The sequence below is a fragment of the Anopheles bellator genome, chromosome 2 (assembly GCF_943735745.2).
Source record: "Anopheles bellator chromosome 2, idAnoBellAS_SP24_06.2, whole genome shotgun sequence".
Taxonomy (NCBI): domain Eukaryota; kingdom Metazoa; phylum Arthropoda; class Insecta; order Diptera; family Culicidae; genus Anopheles; species Anopheles bellator.
Window position 1 is genome coordinate 35,454,535 of NC_071286.1, and position 9,633 is coordinate 35,464,167.

At 45.9% G+C, this 9,633-nt stretch overlaps 4 protein-coding genes across 6 annotated transcripts; 1 reads left to right on the forward strand and 3 right to left on the reverse strand.

The window, feature by feature from the left end:
- Positions 1-1,579: 1,579 nt before the first annotated feature.
- LOC131209587 (mediator of RNA polymerase II transcription subunit 31) lies at positions 1,580-4,215 on the reverse strand. Of its 3 annotated transcripts, XM_058202684.1 has the most exons (4): positions 4,031-4,215; positions 2,883-3,261; positions 2,444-2,533; positions 1,580-2,379 (listed from the first exon to the last, which is right to left on the reverse strand). In XM_058202684.1, exons 2-4 carry the CDS (start codon positions 2,911-2,913, stop codon positions 1,709-1,711), a joined length of 792 nt encoding a protein of 263 aa, XP_058058667.1. In that variant the 5' UTR covers positions 2,914-3,261; positions 4,031-4,215; the 3' UTR covers positions 1,580-1,708. The 3 variants fall into 3 exon arrangements, with proteins under 3 accessions (XP_058058667.1, XP_058058669.1, XP_058058668.1); XM_058202686.1 differs by lacking the exon at positions 2,883-3,261; XM_058202685.1 differs by lacking the exon at positions 4,031-4,215 and having other exon boundaries at positions 2,883-3,509.
- Positions 4,216-4,636: 421 nt separating this feature from the next.
- On the forward strand, positions 4,637-6,002 carry LOC131208506 (tetraspanin-33-like). Its single transcript, XM_058201281.1, has one exon. The coding sequence runs from the start codon at positions 4,946-4,948 to the stop codon at positions 5,777-5,779; it is 834 nt and encodes a 277-aa protein (XP_058057264.1). The 5' UTR covers positions 4,637-4,945; the 3' UTR covers positions 5,780-6,002.
- Positions 6,003-7,359: 1,357 nt separating this feature from the next.
- On the reverse strand, positions 7,360-8,426 carry LOC131212586 (RNA-binding protein 7). The gene is made up of 2 exons (XM_058206505.1): positions 8,197-8,426; positions 7,360-8,109 (listed from the first exon to the last, which is right to left on the reverse strand). The coding sequence occupies exons 1-2, from the start codon at positions 8,278-8,280 to the stop codon at positions 7,438-7,440; spliced, it is 756 nt and encodes a 251-aa protein (XP_058062488.1). The 5' UTR covers positions 8,281-8,426; the 3' UTR covers positions 7,360-7,437.
- On the reverse strand, positions 8,421-9,607 carry LOC131210888 (cell cycle checkpoint protein RAD1). The gene is made up of 2 exons (XM_058204198.1): positions 9,458-9,607; positions 8,421-9,391 (listed from the first exon to the last, which is right to left on the reverse strand). Exons 1-2 carry the CDS (start codon positions 9,605-9,607, stop codon positions 8,621-8,623), a joined length of 921 nt encoding a protein of 306 aa, XP_058060181.1. The 3' UTR covers positions 8,421-8,620.
- Between the last annotated feature and the right edge of the window lie 26 nt (positions 9,608-9,633).

The following is a 9,633-nucleotide window of genomic DNA, read 5'->3' on the forward strand; positions in this document are numbered from 1 at the left end:
CGTGTTAGAGGGAACCAAGCGAAGGTTGCGAATGTATGCCATCGCCAGGAGAGTGCCCTTCGCGCTATGGGTATTCTCCTTAATCTCGGACCGAAACGAATCGTGCCCAGTTGCATCGGCATCGAAGCGGACTAGTGGCAAAGAAAGAAAGAAAGTGTCATCTTCATGGACGAGCCTTTGGCATACTTACGGACTCTCCCGATCGGTTTAAACGTGACCTTTGCAGAAGCTTTTCCGTTGGAACGAAGAAATGTAAGCGGATAGTGCTGGCAAGTGAAAGCAAACATCGTCACTTTCGTTACGGCCGGGGCAACGACTATTGTTTACGTTAACTACTGAAATGGGCGAACATCGATTAGTTGCATGTCCGGTGTAAATTGTTTCGCTAATGACATGGTAGGGATTGCAGTATCCAAGAAAGTTTGTTGCTACTCCCCTAAAGTCCCAACAAAACTATTGTTTCCATTTCCAGAGCGTTGTGTCTTTTATTGTGGCTGTTTACAATCCAAAGATAATAAAAACTTCCGATTTATGCCAATTTTCTTTTGTCGAAAATACATAGTAGCACGACAATTACCAGACAATTTTCACTGTGTAGTCATTAGATTGCGTCAACCTTTAATCAGGTTGAATCTCTTTTGAGCCGATTATACGATTTCTTTAAAGAGGGGAGTTTTTTTCCTTTAATTTTGATGGGAACGAGCCGATCGTTCACCCGATCGAAGCGAGTCGATAAATATCGGGAACCCGTTAGATCTCGTTACTGTGCGGAGTAGGGCAATGCTTTGTTATCGAAAACTGGTCACTGCCCGTGGCATAATAAGCTAGACAGGCCATTGGCAGCAATATGTTTCTGTTTCGCCTTGAGTTTTCCCGATAAAGTGTGCTTCGAGCATACGAACGAGCTCATCGCCATTAAATGTTCGTTTACAGCACTGCGGCTTGTTGACGATAAATTTTCGTTTCGGTCGGAAGCAATTACTCAGATCGTTAGTTCAAAAGCATCTAACAACGGAGCGGTACAATTTCCATTCGATTTGTACCAAACAATTTCATTTGTGTTGCACATAATCTTAATGGCGCTCCATTATGAGCCACCTGGAGGAGGAATAAGTGGTCGGAAATGTATAACTTTTTGTCTTAATTAGCGCTACATCGAGGCAGCATTTTCAGGAGCGAGTGCTTTCAGAGCTAAAATATTCGGGTTTCAGTTATGAAAGATGGTTCCGCTGTTTTGTTGGGATGGTTCCGTTGATGTTTGGAAGCCGGTGATATTTACCCCGCACGGTAACGAAACACGTTCAAGTCTAAAGAAAATGTAGATCAGTGTATAAGAAAACTACATGCGGATTCAGTAACACACTGTTAAGTAATATCACAAAATATCGATTCTTTAATACAAAACCATAGACCAGAGCATAAAATATTTGCATTTGACAGCGCTCAATGGCCTCCATGGCACCAGTGGGAAATATATTACCGATGAAGCTGTTGGGTGGACAGGACAACGCCAACTACTGGCAAGACACATTGCAACAAGGTGTAGGTTTTACTATTTTATAATCTTCATTTACGTCTATAGTAAGCTATACAGTATTTATAAAAACAGTCTTTGTACACCAACGATTCATGTGAAAGTTCAGTGCTTAACAACGGAACCGTCATAAGTGCGCCATTCCGAACAGTGCAGGGATGACAGTGTGCGACATTAAGGAACTTTCTGGTTGATGCCACCGCCCGGCACACCGCCACCGCTTCCTCCTCCGCTGCCAAGCAGACCCAACGGGTTGCTCATCATACCGCCGCCACCGACACCATTGTGCTGTGCCAGCACACCGGCCCCGTTTTGCTGCTGAGGTTGTTGGGACTGCAGTTGTTGCGCGGCACCCGCATTTCCGACGCTTCCGCCACCAGCGACGGCACCACTGTTGGGTCCATTGTTGCTGACACTGTTGCTGTTCATGATACCCGCCGACGATCCGTTGTTGGTGTTGTTCTGGGTACCATTATTGCCACCGTTACCATTGTTACAGTTGGCCATAATCGTGGGTTCGTTCGAAAGCAACGTGCCTTGTACGCCACCACCGACCGGTTGTCCGCCAACGGCCAATCCAGTCAGACTTGTGGTACCTAGGGACGTTAGGCGCGTGCGTCGTCGCGTGTAGTGTTGCCAGAGCAGGATCGCCTGATCGTCAATGAACTTGCAGCACTGGGCGCTCACAATTTCGCGCCTAAAGTGCTCGTACTGTAGCAGGTCCAGAAAGTAGAGACACATCGGGAATTTGATGTACTTGGCGTACTCCGGTTCCTTCCAGTACAGTAAATATTTCAGATAGTTCACGAAGGCCGTATCCTTGAAGTAGCCACGTTGTGCAAGAACTGCGAATGGAACATTTGATCAGCTCAATGATTGGGTTGGAAAGCGATTGCGAAAGCAACTTACAGTGTAAATAGTTGGGATTGGCCAGACATTGAACAAACTCCAGCTCGACCTGAAATCGCAGCTTCTGTGCGTCCTCCGATTCCACGGGCACTACAAGCACACGAAGAAATATTGGAAGCGAAACAACTCTCGATCAATACAGTTCGCCGGCTTTCATTTGGCGCGGACTCGTGTTTGTGTATAGAGCCCCGAATAAAACGCAAAGGATGCAAAAGCGTTTGAGAGTAAGTTTAAATGTTACAACAAAGGGGTAAAATTGTCCGACGTACTGTGCTAAGTGCAGGGTGCAGAATAGGAAGCAAAAAGCTATGTCTCGTGGAGTTGGCAGGCTTACTTGTGCGTACCACTACTGCTGTCGGAGTAGAAGTTGCGTACATAAATTTGACAAAACAGAGGTAGAGGAAAGGCTAGGAAAAGTAGAATAACATAAAGTACTTACATTTACCCTTACCGACCATTTTATTAGCCATGGTATTGATTTGGAATAAGTTTGTTCGAGTAAGTGTATATGTGCTGGGGTGTTTTACTTTAGCAGAAAGGATGCTTTGGCTGGGTATCTAAAGAAAGGTAACTGTACGATGAAATAAGGGCTTGTGCCGTGGCCTCTGGTACGCCTAGCTAACGACGTGAGACAGGTGTGGTTGCCATAGAACGGAGCTTGGATTTCGGCTAACAGGCAAATAAACTCAAAAAGTAGCAAACCCAGACTAATCAGACTAACACGATAAACGATTGAGCAACAATCTCAACGGCTACGGATAGTGTGGGCGAGGAGTTTGCTAATTATTCGCTAGCCGCTTCTTTGCGCCGATTATAAGCTGGAGCAGAAAAAAAGTTGACAAACCGGACAATTAGAGGAAGAAAGAGAAAAAGAAAAAACAAAAATAGGAGCTCATTATTTACAACATAATCAGAAGTAGTGCTAGAAAGGAGAGACGATATATTTGGCGAAGGCGAATTTATGTACAGTTCACCGATCGGCTTTACTTTCCCCAGCACCGATGGTGAGTCCACAGCAACGATCAGTCCCGCTCCTTGGAACTCGGGGCATCGGTGCTGAGCCGAAAGGCGGCCGAAACGGTACATCACTGCGGCTCCGGCTGGCTTTGATGCAGCTTTTTCGTGTCAATCTAAAATGTCTATTGCCAAAACGGGGCCCATTCACAGAATTGAAGAGAAATTTTCATTACGGTCACTAAGTGCTGCAGAAGCGGATGGTGGTGACCTTTTAATGGATGGTGCCCATTTGGGAGATGAGAAAAAAAAAACTATTGGCATAAAGTAAATGGAAAACTATGTAACAATTAGAAATAACGACACCAATTGGTTCTAGGATTATCGTTGATGAGCAGTGCAGGATGTAGGATGTTACCACGGCCGGGAGCCGGATCCATCCGGAAAGAACTAACGAATGCATCAACAGGCTATGAGTGGAGGAACTTAATTTTGATCCGCCAACGCAACATAACTAAACCGAGCGGATGCAAATGGGGCTAGGTGCTCCGTGTGGTGCATTTTGTAGACATCTAAACACAGAAAATTATGGAAAAAAGATGATTTATATTGTTCACAGCAACCAGTACTCACAACCGTATGGGTTCATCATCAGAACCGGACGTTCCGTTACTATCCTTGGGCTAGGTATCGTACCGTAGTGCCAATATTCTTATGCCGCGCTATGTAAAGATTCGCATCGAACAAAGGCACTGGGAACGGGAAATAATTGAAGAAACGTTTGCAAAATACTATTTCTTTAATCACGATTCAGCCGAACAACTTCACTGAATTTTCTCATTTGACGCGTCTTCGGGTAAAGGGCAATATTTTGACAGCAGGCCTATTGACTGCCGCGAACTCATAGAAAACATCGCACCGTTAGGGCTCGAAGCCGACTGAACCAGATTCCTCGAATTTCCAACCCTCAATGCTGTGTGCTTCTAATCAGGCAGTAGGTGGGTCGTTTTCAAGAAAAAAATATCATGAACTTAACAGAATAACCACATTAATAATCTGATTAACAACATATTTTTTAAATCCACCGAAAGCAAAACATAGCCTGCCTATTGACGTTTCATACGTACGGGTGTGTGCGTTAGTTGGGAACGCTTGAGTGTGTGTGAGTGAGTCAGTTTCCGAAGAGAAGGAGAGAATTTACGAAACGAACGGATTGCCAATTTGTTGCTGCAGTTGACAATTGGAAAGTTCGTGGTCGGAGTGTTTATCTTTAAAGCGGACGGACGAAAAACGGACTGTAGTTATTCGATGCAATGATTAGCAACGGTCGAACCTCGAGTGCATAGCAGCTTCCGTCGGGGCACCGCGAACACGGTCGCTGCCTAGCACTCTGTGCAAGTAAACAAAGGATTTCTCTGCTCGATTGCCTCGACTGCCCCCAGATCACCATCATCTCGCCATCATCGCTGTGAAAAGTGCATTCTAGTCGCTAGCTGCAGCCCACGTCCTCATACGGGCATTCGATTGAAGGACAACGACTCGACGAAAATGCCACCGTACCGATACCCCACCAACAACTTCACCTACGTCAGTTCTTGCGTGAAGTATATGATATTTCTGCTGAACTTCATCTTCTGGCTTTTCGGTGGGCTACTGATCGGCATTGGTTTCTACGCTTTTGTGGATAAATGGCAGGCTACCGGGTTGATCAAACTCGAGACGTTCTACGACATCGTGCTGAACCTTTCGCTGGTGATGATAATTGCGGGAGGCATCGTGTTCGTGGTCAGTCTAGCCGGATGTCTCGGTGCGCTGCGGGAAAATACCTGCCTGTTGAAGTTCTACTCGCTCTGTTTGCTGATATTTTTCCTGTGCGAAATGGCTATCGCCATCACGGCGTTCGTATTTCCGCACAAGGTAAACAGCGTCCTGGAGGAGTCGTTTACGGACAAAATCATCACCACTTACCGCGACGATCCGGATCTGCAGAATCTCATCGATTTCGCGCAGCAAGAATTCCACTGCTGCGGGCTCAGCAACGAGGGCTACTTGGATTGGGGCAAGAACGAGTACTTTAACTGCTCCTCGCCGAGTGTGGAGAAATGCGGCGTACCGTACTCCTGCTGCATCAATGCCACCGATATAAGCTCCGGGCTGGTGAACATTATGTGCGGTTACCACATCCAACAGCAGTCGGTGGCGGCGGCAAGCAAGAAAATCTGGACTAACGGGTGCATCGAGATCGTTCGCGTATGGGCTGAGCGCAACTTGTACGTGATTGCGGGCATTGCGCTCGGGGCCGCCATCAGCCAGCTGTTCATTATCTATCTAGCCAAAACGCTCGAAGGACAGATCGATCTGCAGAAGAGTAGCTGGTCATAGTGAATTTACATCGGGTGGGGAGGCGGCGTTGGCCGACCAGTATGATCCGTCGCTCGGACACACGGATCGCGAGACCCGCAACAACATAATTAACCAACGCAAGGAGTAGAAGAACAACAGTGGAGCATTTGCGATCCAAAAGAGCTATGCGAGAGGGAGAGAGAGATTAAAATACGCGAAGGAAAAACAGAGCCACACGCTACAATGGAACTGTCCGCCAACAAGCAACAGTGGGCTTGGGCTTCAAACACTAAGTTGAAGCGCAACAACTCATAAACACACACATGCACACACAAAAAACTATTTACGCCATCGTTGGCTTGCATTTGGGTGAGTAATGAAATGGGAGTAGTGGGCTTTTGCAGTATGTGAGTTTTCCAGTTCACTACTCTTCCCCGTACCCGGCCCAAGGTTGCACCGGAGCACCACACGGTGTCGTGATCGTGGTATGTTTTTATGTGCAAACCTCATCAGTATTTTCATTGAGAAAATGAGGTAAAGGCGTAAAATCTTTCAATGACCTTGTTGCTCGTTGGGCCCCAGAGAGAGTAATTAGTAGCGAATTCAATTCATTCCGATACAGACCCACAACCCTGAGGAAGCATGGTTTCTCGCTGATGACCCCTCACATTTTCCTCAACCACCAAGCATAAGGTTTAGGTTTTCGAATTCCTTATTATAAGAAGCTGCTGTCGTTATCACTCGCATTGACCACAGCTTACAACTGTTCCATACTTGCGCAGTCACCGAGCGTCTCAATCCCACCAGAACACTGCTCCAGTATTCTCATGCTTGTAGCCAGTACTAGGAGTGGAGCAGCAAGATCTTCAACTTCGGCCACGATCAGGGACCAGCGTGGACATGGGCAACAGCGATTGCATTCCTCAACAACTTCCCTGCACAATAACGACTGAACTGCACAAGCGCGCGTAGTGAGGAAGAATGAGATTATCGATGGATTAAGAGACAAGCTTTGCCGAAGGGTTTGCATACCTAGGGTGTAATCTAGACTAGTTACTCCAAAATGCACCGTGTTGGTCGCAGCGTTACATTGCGGACAGGAGATTAGATGTGAGATTTGGCCACCAATGTATAGCGAACACGACGATGAAATGCGTCAACTTATTCAAAACAAAACCAGCGTGCAAAGCTAAGTAAATGAATGAAAGTTGGTTAGTAAGAATGGCGATCATGTGACAATTGTATCTCATTTGAAAATCTCAAATATAAGAACTGTACGGAAACTACTGAGCAGCAGAAGATCAAAAACAACAATGCGAATGAAACGGTGCATTTCGTGATGTTTCTTCCCGTTTTGTAGTCTGTAGGTAGGGGCCGGTTGCTATCGTTGTGGTTGATGGAGGAAACTTCCAATAGAACTGACTGCTGAACTTAACTACAAGTACGCCAATTCTATGTCATATATGTGTAAAGCTCAATAGAACTGTCTCGAATTAAAGACATTTGAACATGAATAAAGGCAATGCAACACGTGTCATATACCATTGAAACGGTGAGGAACTTTCTACAAAAATGGAATGGCGAAAAGCACCGATAAAAGTTAAAAAAGTTGGATTTATTTGTACTCCCAGCCACAAACTGTGCTGACGTTGAGCTCCTGTAGCATATTTTCAGAGATTTAGAGAACAAACGCACCACTACCTTCTCTTGCGGTGATGATCGTGAGAGTGATTCCTGTCTTTATCGCTTTTACGACGACTATTCGGCCAACGGCGATCGTCACGGGAGTAGGGTTTGTTGCTGTGACGACTAGTGTCGTGCCGATCATAATCATTAGTTCGATCGCTTCGGTGCATCTTTGTCCGCAACGAGCTCTGCTGACTTCCGCCGTCGTACGAAGGCAATACGGCACCAAGCATTTGCTGTCCCAACTGAGAAAGCATTTCGCCTAGGAAAACATCAGGTGGCAAGTTCATTGCCAGCGCCATGGCCATTGCTTGCTCGTTAACTACCGTATTTTGGGCGAATAGTACGTTGCTAGTATCGAGACCGCCAGGCGAAGGGCCACTGCTCGAAGGATTGTTGTCAGTGGTGCCGTACGAATATTGCCCCGTTCCAACACTCAAGTGCGATGGTAGAAGCCGGTTGCTGTTTGTTGACATGTTAAAGTTCGTTTGCGGCGAAACGGCAGGATTCGGACCGTTACGAATCTTTCTGTGGAGCGTCAACTTTCGTTGAAACAAAGCAGAGCCTTCAAATAGATTAATCGCGTAGTCCACACTGCAAGGATGAACGTAGGTGATGAAGGCGTACGATCGCTGGCGTCGGTCGCTGTCTCGGGGTATTTTCACCTCTTCAACGGGTCCTGCCTATGGGGCAAATGAAAAACGGTGAAGGCTTATAAAGGTGAATACAACTTCCTTATTATAGCGGATAGCCGCTTGATATTCTCGTACCTGCAGAAACAATTCGTACAGTAGCGCTTCTGTAGCTTTATCGTGCAAATTGCCACACCACAACGTTCTCTCGTCTTCGCTCATAGTATTAGCAGCGCAAAGAGCAGCCTGAAGAAGATTCGTCTTCAAAATTCTAGATTGATTCAATGCCGAACTGTTCGTGTACGTTGCTGGAATCCTTGATGCGTTTATTGCTTGGATTTATTTTTATTTTCTTCCGACTGATTATCTCTGACTCTTCAGGTAATGTTTTGTTTTCGTCGTCGCGCTTAGCTGTCATTGCCTCTACGAAAGCGCCCCCTACCAAGCGAAATGCGAATTAACGAAACGATAAGTTTTGAATTTCTACATTTTTGCCTGTTCTTTGAACGGCATTCAACCTTTTATTTGTCTCTAATAGTCGAAAACCACAATAAATGGTCATTTAATCGGAGTCCAATACCAGCGGTAGAATGAAGTACTGAACGTAATAAAGTGAATCCTCGAGAGTTTCTATAATTACCTGGAAGCTAAGCAAACCCTCGGTATTCGTACTAAGCACAACCTTTGTCGCGAGCGATAATGTACGCATGACATGCTTGAAGTGGTTTAGTTTGTATCGATTGCTGCTGGCTTCCGAGCAAGAAAAGCTAATGAAGATATCGCTGGTCTTTTTAATTTCTATCTCGGTTTCCATTTCCGGATCTCCTAAGGCTTTTAGTTTGAAGTGTGGTGCTGTAGGCGAAATGATAACCTCAATTACGTCTTCGTCATCCAGTTCACTGAACAAGAGGAAAAGCTCTGAGGCTTTTGCGGCGATCTTGCTAACGATTGGGTGATCATCGTCAAAGTCCAAATCCATACAATCGAACGGTTCCATCGTGCGCACTGCACACTCCGTAATCAAGTTGTCCTCTCGATGCCCCTCCAGAATAGCGACCAATGGTGTACCGGGACCTTTGCGCATGATCTTCAAACTTGGATCGAAGTCGCTGCTGGCGAACATACTCAAACAGTCGGTGAATACCTTCAGATTTAACCCAAACGAAGCAAATGGCTCGCTTTCGGCGCCGTCATCGCCCGCTGCCACCGACGGATACGCCGACAGGTTGTACTCGGAAAAGCATGCGCTTTTGACGAGGGCGACCACTTGAACACATTTTGCATCCTCAAGGGTCAATTTAATGCCCTCTTTGCTTAGCTGCACCATCGCACTCTAAAATGTAAGAGGCATAAGCCAGGGCCCAGAAAACTCTCCATAATCTAAACAGATACTACTTACATCAACAAAATTGATTCCCTTTAAAACCTTGTAGAACATGCTAACGTTTTCTACCACCGCCTGGAACTGTATCTGGCTGAACTGCGATTGGGTCACCATCTTGGGATTTGAAATAATCCCTTTTCCGAAGAGCTCCTTTGTTATTTGCATGAAAGTCAACAGCTTTTCGCAGTACG